This window comes from Trichechus manatus, unplaced genomic scaffold (assembly GCF_000243295.1).
Source record: "Trichechus manatus latirostris isolate Lorelei unplaced genomic scaffold, TriManLat1.0 scaffold00030, whole genome shotgun sequence".
NCBI classification, from domain to species: Eukaryota; Metazoa; Chordata; class Mammalia; order Sirenia; family Trichechidae; genus Trichechus; species Trichechus manatus.
This window is the reverse complement of record NW_004443966.1, coordinates 18,141,472-18,154,668: the sequence shown is the minus strand read 5'-3', so window position 1 is coordinate 18,154,668 and position 13,197 is coordinate 18,141,472. Positions and strand designations below refer to the sequence as shown.

Sequence of the window (13,197 nt, the reverse complement as noted above, 5' to 3'; positions counted from 1 at the left end):
ACGTCCTCCAGTTTCATCCATGTTATGCTTCACAGATTCATCATTGTTCTTTATTGTTGCATAATACTCCATTGTTTGTATGTACCATAGTTTGTTTATCCATTCATCTATTGATGGGCATCTAGATTGTTTCCATCTTTTTGCTGTTGTGAACAATGCTGCCATGAACATGGGTGTACATATGTTTACTCATGTGACAGGTCTTATTCCTCTAGGATATATTCCTAGGAGTGGGACTGCTGGATTGTATGGTATTTCTATTTCTAGCTTTCTAAGGAAACGCCATAAATGGTTGTATCATTTTGCATTCCCACCAGCAGTGCATAAGAGTTCCAATCTCCCCAGAGCCTCTCCAACATTTATTTCCAGTGTTTTTGATTCGTGCCAGTAATGCCGGGGTGAGATGGTAGCTCATCGTGGTTTTAATTTGCATTTCTCTAACGGCTAGTGGTTGCGAGCATTTCCTCATGTGTCTGCTGGCCACTTGAATGTCTTCTTTGGTGACGTGTCTGTATATTTCCTTTGCCCATTTTTTAATTGGATTATTTGTCTTTTTATTGTACAGCTGTTGGATTTTCTTATAGATTTTAGAGATTAGACCTTTGTCTGACTTGTAATGTCCAAAAATTTTTTCCCAGTCTGCAGGTTCTCTTTTTACTCTTTTGGTGAAGTCTTCTGATGAGCAAGTGTCTCATTTTTAGAAGATCCCAGTAATCCAGCTTATCTTCTGGGGTTTGTGTGTTGTTTGTTTGTATCTAGGTTCTTTTTTTTTTTTTTATTGTTGTGCTTTAAGTGAAAGTTTATAATTCAAGTTAGTCTCTCATACAAAAATTTATACATAGATTCTTATGTGACCCTAGTTGCTCTCCCTATACTGTGACAGCACACTCTTCCTTTCCACCCCAGATTTCCGGTGTCCATTCAACTAGCTCCTGTTCCTTTCTGCCTTCTCATCTCACCTCCGGACAGGAGCTGCCCGTTTAGTCTCATGTATCTACTTGAGCTAAGAAGCACACTCTTCACAAGTATCATTTTATGTCCCATAGTACAGTCTAATCTTTGTCTGAGGAGTTGGCCTCAGGAATGGTTTTAAGTTCTGGGTTGACAGAGCCTCCGGGGGCCACGCTTTCTGGGGTTCCTCCAGTCTCAGTCAGACCATTAAGTCTGGTCTTTTTTACCATCTAGGTTCTTTATGGATTGTGTACCAACCTCCAAACACATCATCTAATACTTTCATTTTAAACCTACTATTCCAGTAAACACTAGGCCAGAGTATGCTAGTGGGAGAAGTGGGGAAAGAAGAGAGGCCCAGAAAGACATGTAATGGTGTGGTCCATTCTGGAAGGTGTGGCTCCCCAAAACAAACAAAGAAACAAAGGCACTGATATGAAATCTTTCCCTGTACTCCCACAGGAGCAGTGACAGAAGATTCTAGCTTGGTCTAACAGATGTGAACTAAAAAATATATATATATATATATTCTAGACATTAGAAACCAGCCTAGAAGCTATCCACAATAACTGATCTTCCCTGTGGATCTCGGACAGAGATTCTACCAGCACCCAAATGAAGACCAGGTGAGGTCAAGGATAACCTATATACACTCTCTGGTATTGGCAAATACCGTTATCTGGCTAGACTGCTTTTCATTCATAGTAAGTAAAAATTAGAGGCCCACCAAGGTAATTAGGAAAAACATAATGCAGCATACGAGAAAAAGAAGATCTCTCCGTGGACTCAAAAGAATTATCAGCAAAACTAGAAAATTTTAGGAAACAAATAGCCTCTTCAGTAGGATATAAGACAATCATGACTGCTTAGAACAGAAAGCTGTAAGGGAGAAAAGACTAAGATGAAGAAAACAACAGAATGAGATGCAATGACAAACTAAGCGAAATAAAAAATGTAATAGCAGAATTAAGTCCAAACGGGAGGCTGGAAGAAGCATGACTGTGTAGAACTTTCATATCAAAATTACATGGGGTGATGCATTTCACACTGGAGTCTAAAGGCCACTAGATACGGGCTGGGTATGGGTGCCAACTGACCTGGTTTCAATAGTGTATGGAATTTTAAAATGTTTTAAAAAATTTTAATTAAACATTTAAAAAATGTGTTTAAAAATCTGGTTACATCTAAAGAAAAAACAAACAAACATTCTGGATCATCTAAATGAGCTCCTTGTAACTGAGAACCAAAATTTAATTTCAGGGCTTACATGAGTGAAACGGATAAAACTGGCGTTAACTAACATTACTTTAACTGCAGGAGACTAATGAGAAAAATAAGAGGTAAGAGAATGTTGTTGTTTTTAGGTGTCATTGAGTTCATTTCAAATCACAGCGACCTCACGTGACAGAGTAAAACAACTGCCCCACAGGGTCTTCTAGACTGTAATCTTTACAGAAGCAGACTGCCAGGTCCTTTCTCCTGTGGAGTTACTGGGTGCATTCAAACTGCCAACCATTCAGTCAGCAGCTGAGCACTTAACCGTTGCTCCACGAGGCTCCCTGGTAAGAGAATACATCAATAATAAATTCTAGTCAGATCAGATCATGATGCACTGTAGGAATGAAGGTCTGCAATAGTTGAGTAGAAAACTGGTGGGAGAATGAGTTATCACATGGCATTTAGTAGTATGCTGTTGTTGTGTGCTGCTGTTAAGTCAGCCCTTGACTCATGGTGACCCTATGCACAACAGACAGAACCTTTGTGATCCATAGGGTTTTTACTGGCTGATTTTTGGAACTAGATTGCCAGGCCTTTCTTCTTAGTCTGGAAGCTCCACTGAAACCCATTCAGAATCACATCAACATGCAAGCCTCCAATGACAGACTAGCCGTGGCTGCACTTGAGGTGAATTCAACCCAGGTCTCTAGAATGTGAGGCAAGAATTCTATCACTGAATCACTACTGCCCTCTCCTTAGCAGTATACTAACACTAAACTCAAAAGAAAACAGTCATATAGCAGCCTATTAGCAGTAAATTAATTTCCACAAACAACATATTTATCAAATGAAATTAATGTTAATTTGAGCTTCACTGGCTTTGTAGTTCTCTTTATTTGGCTGTATAGTTGTATAAACGTATAAGAGTTTATAGTTATTATTATGTTTATGGAGTCCCTGAGTGGTACAAACTGCCAACATGCTTGGCTGCTAACTGAAAGGCTGGAGGTTCAAGTCCACCCAAAGGTACCTTGGAAGAAAGGCTGGTGATCTACTTCTGAAAAAATCAGCCCTTGAAAACCCTATGGAGCACAGTTCTACTCTGAAACACATGGGCTCTCCATGAGTTGGGAACTGACTCGATGGCCACTTTTTTTCCCCAATGAACATAATTTATATTAACACTTAAATACATGGGACTTTTTTCCCTTTAATAGGATTACAAATACTGTGACAGTCTGTGAAACACTCATTATTTATAAATCACTACACTATTTAGTCTTTTACTTCCTTTTGGAAGAAATGATGAAAGAACTGAACAGAAGATTTCAAAGGGCAGCTCGAGAAGAAAAAGTAAAGTAGTATAATGACATGTGCAAAGAGCTGGAGATAGAAAACCAAAAGGGAAGAACACGCTCAGCATTTCTCAAGCTGAAAGAACTGAAGAAAAAATTCAAGCCTCTAGTTGCAATAGTGAAGGATTCTAAGCAGAAAATATTAAACGAGGCAGGAAGCATCAAAAGAAGATAGGAGGAATACACAGTCATTATACCAAAAAGAATTGGTCGATGTTCAACCATTTCAAGAGGCAGCATATAATCAGGAGCCGATGGTACTGAAGGAAGAAGTCCAAGCTGCGCTGAAACCACTGGCGAAAAACAAGGCTCCAGGAACTGATGCAATAACAATTGAGATGTTTCAATAAACGGAAGCAGCACTGGAAGTGCTCACTTGTCTATGCCAAGAAATTTGGAAGACAGCTATCTGGCCAACCGACTGAAAGAGATTCATATTTATGCCTATTCCCAAGAAAAGCGATCCAACCAAATGCAGATATTATTGAACAATATCATTAATATCACACACAAGTAAAATTTTGCTGAAGATCATTCAAAAGCAGGTGCAGCAGTATACTGACAGGGAACTGCCAGAAATTCAGACCTGATTCAGAAGAGGACGGGGAACCAGGAATATCATTGCTGATGTCAGATGGATCCTAACTGAAAGCAGAGAATACCAGAAAGATGTTTACCTGTGCTTTATTGACTATGCTAAGGCATTCGACTGTGTGGATCATAACAAATTATGGATAACATTGTGAAGAATGAGAATTCCAGAACACTTAATTGTGCTCATGTGGAACCTGTACATAGATCAAGAAGCAGTTGTTCAGACAGAACAAGGGGATACTGCGTGGTTTAAAGTCAGGAAAGGTGTGCATCAGGGTTGCATTCTTTCACCATACCTATTCAATCTGTATGCTGAGCAAATAATTCAAGAAGCTGGACTATATGAAAAAGATTGGAAGACTCATTTACAACCTGTGATACACAGATGACACAACTTTGCCTGCTGAAGAGGACTTGAAGCACTTACTGATGAAGATCAAAGACCACAGTCTTCAGTATGGATTACTCCTCAACATAAAGAAAACAAAAATCTTCACAACTGGACCAATAACCAATATCATGATAAACGGAGAGAAGACTGAAGTCGTCAAGGATTTCATTTTACTTGGATCCACAATCAACACCTATGGAAGCAGCAGTCAAGAAATCAAAAGACACACTGCACTCGGCAATCTGCTGCAAAAGACCTCTTTAAGGTGTTCAAAAGCAAACATATGGCTTGACCCAAGCCATGGTATTTTCAATCACATCATATGCATGCAAAAGCTGGACAATGAATAAGGAAGACTGAAGAAGAACTGATGCCTTTGAATTATGGTGGTGGCAAAGAATACTGAATATACCACGGACAGCCAGAAGAATGAATAAGTCTGTCTTGGAAGAAGTATAACCAGAATGCTCCTTACAAGCAAGGATGGCGAGACTACATCTTACATACTTTGGACGTGTTGTCAGAAGGGATCAGTCCCTGGAGAAGGACATCATGCTTGGTAAAGTACTGGGTTGGCGAAAAAGAGGAAGACCCTCAACGAGATGGACTGACAAAGTGGCTGCAACAATGGGCTCAAGCATAACAACGATTGTGAGCATGGTGGAGGACCGGGCAGTGTTTCATTCTGTGGTACACAGGGTCGCTAGGAGTCGGAACTGCCTTGACAGCACCTAACAACAACAACATCCAGTCTTTTAAAAAGTGAGACACACAACATTCATTTCTAACAATATGATAGGATTAGGTTATATACTTTTGTATTAATGGTATTGTTTTGTTAGAAAATAAATTTTAAAGAAACATTAAAAAGTGAAACAATACAGAACAGATGCAAAGCATGTTTAGGATTGCATCCAGCTAGGCAAACCATTTGAAAAGAATATTCTGGGACAACTGAGGAATTTCAATATGGACTAGATGAATATAAGGAATCATTAAACTGGGTAAGTGTGATTAAGTTATTTTCGCTGTGTAGGAAGGTTCTTGGTGAACAATGAAATATAAGAAATTAAAAATAAAGTAGATGTTGCCTGTAAACAGCAGCAGGGCCCTTTAACAAATGCTACTTTCTACTCTCTTTGCTTGGGAAAAAAAAGAAATCCCGACATCGAGACTCTACTGAAACCTGAAGCTGTGTTACCGTGACTAGATTAATTAAAAGAAAGCAAATAAATTTATAAAGATGCTCCTGATAAAGTATTTTGCATAGATTCCCTTCCTATAAACAGATACCCAGCGTTTACTGGGTATCTTTTCTCAAAACTTTTCAGAGTTGAAAACTTCTGCTAAATTATTCCCTAATGAATACATAATGCATGTTCCTATTCAACTCTTAGCAGAAAATGAATGTACTTACCTCCTGTGCGTCTCTTGCTGCCTTTGCATCATCCTCATTATAGCGGTTACAGTTGTACCTTAAAGTAAATTAAGACGATGCCATAAAACAATAAAAAGAGAACAAATCACAATTTTAACCAACATTCTCCTTTACAGATAAACTGAGATGTTAAAATGCCCAAGGTGCTACAGTTATAATGACAGAATTACTAAGCTGAAAAAATGAAAAGTTTTGCTGAATCTAATCCACATTAGTGTCTGAATACTCTCGCAGTCTATTCCAAATCAGCTCACCTATAATCATTGGGAAACACTGTCATTCTAGAACTTCCATTTACTGGCTGTTGTCTGAACTTCTCAATCAATTTTTGAAGATAATCTCATTTCCTAGGTCTTCTCTTATTTAGGCCAAATATTCTCCACTTTGTAGAGTTACTCACCTTATCTATTCTTTTATAAGCAAAAGAGAACCAGTAGACACCGTGCTATATACTTTGATGCTATTACAATCTGTAAGAGTCATTTAAAATTGCATGACATACATAATGAGGGGTGGGGAGGGAACATGCCCAGAGAAGCTCAGAGTAGAGATGAGCAAGAGTGGCTATTCCCTTGTCCTGGATACTCTACCTCTTTTATGGGAGCCTACATTATGGGAGAAGCTGGTATTTATCGAGTGCTTACTACAAAACATACTTGCTAAAAAACTTTATATGTACTATCAGATACTATTCTTACTGATCAGATGAAGAATTAGATTAAGAAAAGATAAGTAACATCCTTGAAGTCACATAGGTAGTTTCAGAGCTGAGAATTATTATGTCTGTCTGCCAACTAAGGTTTATGCTCTTAACCAGTGAGTACTACATTACTCACAGGCTATTAAGTCATATTTTCAAAATCTTTTAACAGTGATCTTTTTCGATCTAAAGGAAAAATTTGAATTGAATTTAAATCTTGTTAAGTTAAGCCACTACTCCAGCTTGTCAAGCTCTTTAGGATTTTAATGGTCAATATATTCAATACTCCTCTTTAATGTTACCCCAAAATGTATCCAAGATTCTTGTATTAGTTCAAACAAGTCATCAATAAAACAGACCAGGAAAAGAGTATGTAATACTTAATGCATGAATAAAAAGGATTAGGACAAAGCCTTTCAACAAGCCTTTAAAGCTATTCCATAAGAAGACATGAATCCATTTATCTGTATTCCTAGAAATGGTCACTCAATCCATTCCAAATATCCCTACCTGCATTCAAAGCCTAGGCCACAAACTTCTCAGTCCACACTGAAATATAGTGCTGAAATCTTAAACACACTCCTAGGTCTACCATCCTCGTGATACCATTTAATTTTGGGATTTTGCATAAGGGAAGAATTAAGTTCTATGGTCCATGTACAGTTGGTGGAATAAATCACAAATTTTGGAAATTTGGAATTACAGTTTGTCTGTCTCTAGTCTTTGGTACCTATTTTCCATCATTACTCAGAAATAACAACCCTGGTTCGGTGATCGCATCTTTAAGTCCCCCCCCCACCCCCGGAAATCTTTATTATTATACAAAATCTATATAACACAGTATTTGCCAATTCAACATTTTTTACATGTACAATTCAGTAACACCAATATATTAGTTATGTCAGGCAACTATCACTTATCTTCAAGTTTAAAGTACCCCAGAACACACTTCAACTGGGTCAGATTAATTATTAATTTCCTCCCAGCTTGGGTTTACAGTCTTCTCTTACTAATAATTACTCTACTCAACCTAGCACAATAATCACTCTTGTTGACAGAAACTGAAATTGCCATCTATTGGTCAACTATTAACATTTCTCCATCTGCATCTCTTCTTCCTGTTATATCTTTAACAACTTCCCTTTTGATTTTTTTTTTAGATATCTGTAAGCCTCAACTCATTCTGCACTTCATTTGGCCAACATTATTAAGGATCTTAAACCCAGAAAGCAAATAAGATTCATCTATGCTTCCAACTCAGATGACTGACAGTGCTACTTGAAATGCTATTTTGAGGATTCTGAGGCATTTTCAGATTTCAGAAAGAAAGCATGCCCTGATTCATTTGCAATGTCAGCCATGGGTAAAGGCATGGGTAAAGACACAAGCAGCATACCTGACACCCCAGCCCAAGACATTCTTCTGTATCCATCATTTGTTACGTACCTTTTAAAGGTTTTGATGCAGCTCATTTCAAAGTTGAGGTATGGTCAGAGATTCCCTTACACAACAACGCATCTCTAAATGGCATTTCCTCACTCTCTTCCCCCTTCACAAGACTTGTTTACAGGGTGAGTTTAGGGTCCGGGAACATTCTAACCCTTCAATTTGCCTTCTTAAAGTCTAGGGTACCTGTCTGGCGAAACCCCAAATGTGCTTCCTCAGCTCTAAGAGTGGCACATTCACTCTCTTTATCTCCACTTACCCAGTCAGTTTTGACCTGTTCAGAATTTAACTTCAGAGAAGTAATCCCTCTTACTATTTCTCTAACATCTATCCAATGAAACTAAAAGGGAAGACTTGCCATTGTCTCAAGTTCAGATTCCCTTCATCTTGTCTTGAATCTACAATCTCTTCCCTTGCCATCCATTCTCTACAAAGCAGCCAGAATTATAAGATAATGTATATAAAGCACATAATACAGAGTCCTCTTTATCTAAATTATAGATCTGATCACATCACTCCCACTCAAAATCCTTTATTCTTACTAAATGAAAAACAATGATGCCATTGTGATAAATGCAAATGACATTAAGCTTCAGTTTTGGGGAAACATATCAAATTGGAAAGTAAAGGCCCCACCTAAAGAGCTGCCACTCAGTTCTAGGTTGCTAAACAGGAATGCAAACCTGTTTCAAAGATAAGCTAAAAATCTGGATTTGGGGGGAGAAATTTCCAGATTTTAGGATAAAATTTTTGTCTAAGTGATGTGCAGGGTAAATAAAACACATCTGCAGGTTAGGGTTTGTCCAGTCTATTAGTTTTCAACTTCTGCCTAGAGAGCAGAAATCTCTAAACAGGTCATGTACTTTTTTGTTCATGCTTCTCCTTCTGCCCTGAATGTATTTCCCACCACTTTTTCAACTAATGAACTTAGTCCTGCTTACAGTTCATCTCAATTGTTAACCTCCTCTGTGAATATGCCTAACTAATCCCTCTTTCTGCATAACTTGCATATACTCTCTTCTAACAATGATCACACACTATTTTTATTTTACGTATCTCCCAAGTTAGATGGTGATTTTTATGAGGTAGAAGCCTTATTGATAATACTTGGCACACAGCACATACTTATGTGAACATATTCTTCCCTTTATATCCCCAACCTACCAGGCAGATCCATGTGGTTCCCAAGGGCCAAGACACACCCAGCAAAACTCTGCTTTACAGTTCTGGTTACGACAGACCATGTGATTACAACCGCCATCCTTCTCAATTGTGACATGGCATTTGGGACATTCCTATGAAGAGAAACTATAAAGTTGGTGTCAATGCTACACTAAGTTGTATTACTACCACTGAGGAGAAGCCAGTTCTAGATTCATTTTCATATACCATATTTACTGTGATTAATACATGTAAACACTTAGAATAGTGTCCAACACTTAATAGTAAGCATTATTAAAAATTAGTTGTTATCATTGTTATTACTGGCTTTTAAGTGTACAATTTTATGAGGACTTTTTTTAGTGGAGTTGGGGGACAAAAACATTGTTAAGTACTTTTTGTCACATATGTAGTAACAGCAGTTTCATGGGAGGTGAAATATTTTATATACATATACACTTCTCATGTCATCTAGAAATAATTATTGAGCGTTTACTATATCTCATGCACTGTTCCCAATGTTTTATATGCATTAATGCATAATCCTTATAGTGGCACTATTACTATTTCCATTTATCAGGTGAATAAACTAAGGTAGAGAGAAATAATGAAGAAATTAGTCCAAAGTCACACAGGTAGTAGATAAGAGTCAAGATTCAAATCCAAGCAATCTGGTCTCAAGAGCCAGGCAAGCAGGAAATCAGGCCTTGACTGGTAAATTTTTCTTGTGTCTACACAATTTCCCAACTGTCATCTGCCTAATACTCATGTTTTAAATTCTTCTCATTGTGGCCCATTTACAAATGTGTTACAGAGATTTTGAGTTAGGTTATTTTTTTCCAAGTCCCTATCATTTTCTTGATGGCTGGTGAGTCAAAGTTACTGTTCTTTAGGTCTACAGTTGTTTATTTTCTGAAATATCTAGAAAATTAAACTCACTCATTATATTTATTAAAATTATAAATAACATAAAGCTTGTATTTTTGCTGTATTTACATATGTTTGTAACCCCTACTAGGGGGGAGTATCATCTATTTATTAATATTTACATAATTTGGCATTCTTTGTGAAACAGACTATCCTGACCACAAACTGTAATAACTTTAAATAGGCCAATATGGCAATTTTTTACATTATGTATTTTAAATTGAATTTCTGAAATTACCCACGTAAGACATTTTCCCAAATTAGCAAATTCCAGGCATAAAATGTTTACTTCATTCTACATTTCATGGTTATAATTAACCAGATGTTCTTAAGCTCCCAGTATGTTATGCTACCATCAGCTAGCTGCAAATCTGTTTAAGAAGCTAATAATAATAATAAAAGGCTCTGAAACCTCTCAAACTCTTGGTGTCATCTCAAAACTACCAATTTTTTTTTTATTGTGCTCTAAGTGAAAAGTTTACAGTTCAAGTCAGTTTTTCATATAAAAATTTATACACGCATTGCTATGTGACCCTAGCTACTCCCCCTATAATGTGACAGCACACTCCTCCTTTCCACCTCAGGATTTCCCGTGTCCATTCAACCAGCTCCTGTCCCTTTTTGCCTTCTCATCTCACCTCCGGACAGGAGCTGCCCATTTAGTCTCATGTATCCACTTGAGCTAAGAAGCACTCTCTTCACCAGTATCGTTTTCTGTCTCACAGTCCAGCCTAATCTTCGTCTGAAGAGTTAGCCTCGGGAATGGTTTCAGTTCTGGGATAACAGAGAGTCCAGGGGCCAAGTCTTCTGGGGCCCCTCCAGTCTCAGTCAGACCATTAAGTCTGGTCTTTTTACTAGAATTTGAGTTCTGCACCCCAGTTTTCTCCTGTTCCATCAGGGACTCTCTGTTGTGTTCCCTGTCAGGGCGGTCACTGGTGGTAGCCAGGCACCATCTAGTTCTGGTCTCAGGCTGATGGAGAATCTGGTTTTTGCAGCCCTTTCTGTCTCCTGGGCCAAGCAGCTAAATTTGCTATTATAAATCACCATTCTTCCTGGGTAAGTCACCTCGCCTTCCAAACAAAGTAAAAAATATCCAAGCTCTTATAAATACGAGTTTCACAGAGCATATTTAAGGCTCCTGAGACTTTAATAAACAATATAAAATAACAACAACAAAAAGAAGTAACCGCTTGCTTTCCTGACAGTACAGTATATCTAGCAAAGTTTTTCTGAGTGACACAAATCATGCTTACTTATCATGATAGCTTTTAGAAAGTAAAATAGTAATAATTTCTACCATACATCACTTAAAGATTTAAGTACTTGTTTTATGTGACAGGAATCACTGTTTCACTGCTAATGCTTTCTGGGAGACAGAAAACTTAATTTGCAAAAACAGTCCACTTGTACGTTTTAACCTTTTTTGGGTAGAGCAGGGTATTAATAGTATCACACTGTGTGTTTGTCTTACAGTTTAAGCACTCCTTATTTCTACCATTGTCCTGTGACTGCGGGGTGAACAGGGCAAAGTTATAATAATGGTCAAACAACTCAAACCATCATCTTCACATGTGAAAGAATACTAAAAATGAATAGCCCATGAATCAGTCTGTCATTTATCACTGAAGTGACTTCCTATAGAGACAGAATATAAAACTGAATTATTCTTTAAAAAGGATGGGTACTTATATAATTTTATATCAAGAGATTGGCTGGGGACCAAGAAGTTGAGATTCAAATGCTCCCTTATCATTAGCGACAGAAAAGAAGGGAGCTCAAGATTACTTGCACTTGGTAACACATCTCCTTCCAGGGTTAAGGGGAAGTAGTTCATGGTCATAAAGAGCTTAAATTTTGAAACTAGTATTACGAGCAATGTATTTCAAAACAAACAACAAAAAAAACCAAGGGTATTTGTTATTATCCAAAACTTCTATTTCTCAGGAGTCAAGTCGCTTAATAAATCACATTTTAAAAGTTTAACATGAAGTGAGAGATGACAAATCTTTAAGTCTAGTTCAGTTATATAATAAAAACTTATCAGGTGCTTAGGTGCTCTGCTCTAATGAACGCCCTAAAAAAATGAGTGACTCCTAAAACAGGTAAACCTTGGGGAGTTTTCAAGGTAGAAATGTAAATAAGCCTAATAGAACCAAGCCAGAGGCAGTAACTCTACAGTACATTTGTATACTAAAAGGAAGCCAAGAACAGTATAATAAAGAAGCATTATCAGAACCCAGACTAAAAAAACTGCTATTAGCTTATTCTTTTATGGGAAGCTAATATTAAAAGAAAACTTCTAAAGCATAGTACTTACTGTATATATTGCAGTTCAGTACCCGATACTCTAAAATTAATAGATACTCTAAAATAAACTCAAACACAAATAAGGGAAAGTTGTGTATTTGTTATTAGATAGGCTATCATTTTGAAAAAGCTTATGGAGAGAGAAGCCCTTAACCAGGTGAAGATATGGCTTTTGCCAACGCAGACACACCTATCCTTACCAGTTTCATTATCAACAGTTGCTGAAGGAAAATACCAACCTTTGTGTTGGCTGCAATCCAATTGGAGGTTTCACTGTCATCATCACACTTTTTAATCCACTTCTTTAACCACTGTTTGAAAACAACAATTGTTAGGGTACAACAAAAGTCTTAAATTACTTCAGCACTTAAATACATGTTTAAATATAAAAGCTAAAGACCAAGACTATCACTGGGCTTACTTCCTCTTGAACCAGAGAAATTCTGTACTTCTCCTATATACTATACCAGTATATAAAATCAACCAAAGGAGGATTTCTCTGGCTGAAGCTCAGTGGGGAACCTAGAGCGTGAAGAGAAGCCCAGCTTCAGGGTTTGTTTTTCAACTCAGCTAATTCCAAAGCTTGCCAAGGGAGGTGCTTTAGCCATGGTTACCCTGATAATCTGGAGCTTGACTTACTATTTTCCTCTTCTTATCCTAAAGAATGCTCCCTGAAAATCTATGATCATCATATGAAATAAAGCCCCCC

The 13,197-nt window shown here is 37.5% G+C and overlaps 1 protein-coding gene across 1 annotated transcript in view; it reads right to left on the bottom strand.

The window, feature by feature from the left end:
• The window catches only part of ARIH1 (ariadne RBR E3 ubiquitin protein ligase 1), a 112,324-nt gene that overhangs the window by 11,469 nt on the left and 87,658 nt on the right, over positions 1 to 13,197 (bottom strand). Inside the window, exons 10-12 of the mRNA XM_023729819.1 lie at positions 12,728 to 12,799; positions 9,258 to 9,388; positions 5,927 to 5,984 (exon numbers count right to left, since the gene is read on the bottom strand). Of these exons, the coding sequence (XP_023585587.1) occupies positions 5,927 to 5,984; positions 9,258 to 9,388; positions 12,728 to 12,799 (261 nt within the window). The remainder of the gene's footprint in view (positions 1 to 5,926; positions 5,985 to 9,257; positions 9,389 to 12,727; positions 12,800 to 13,197) is intronic.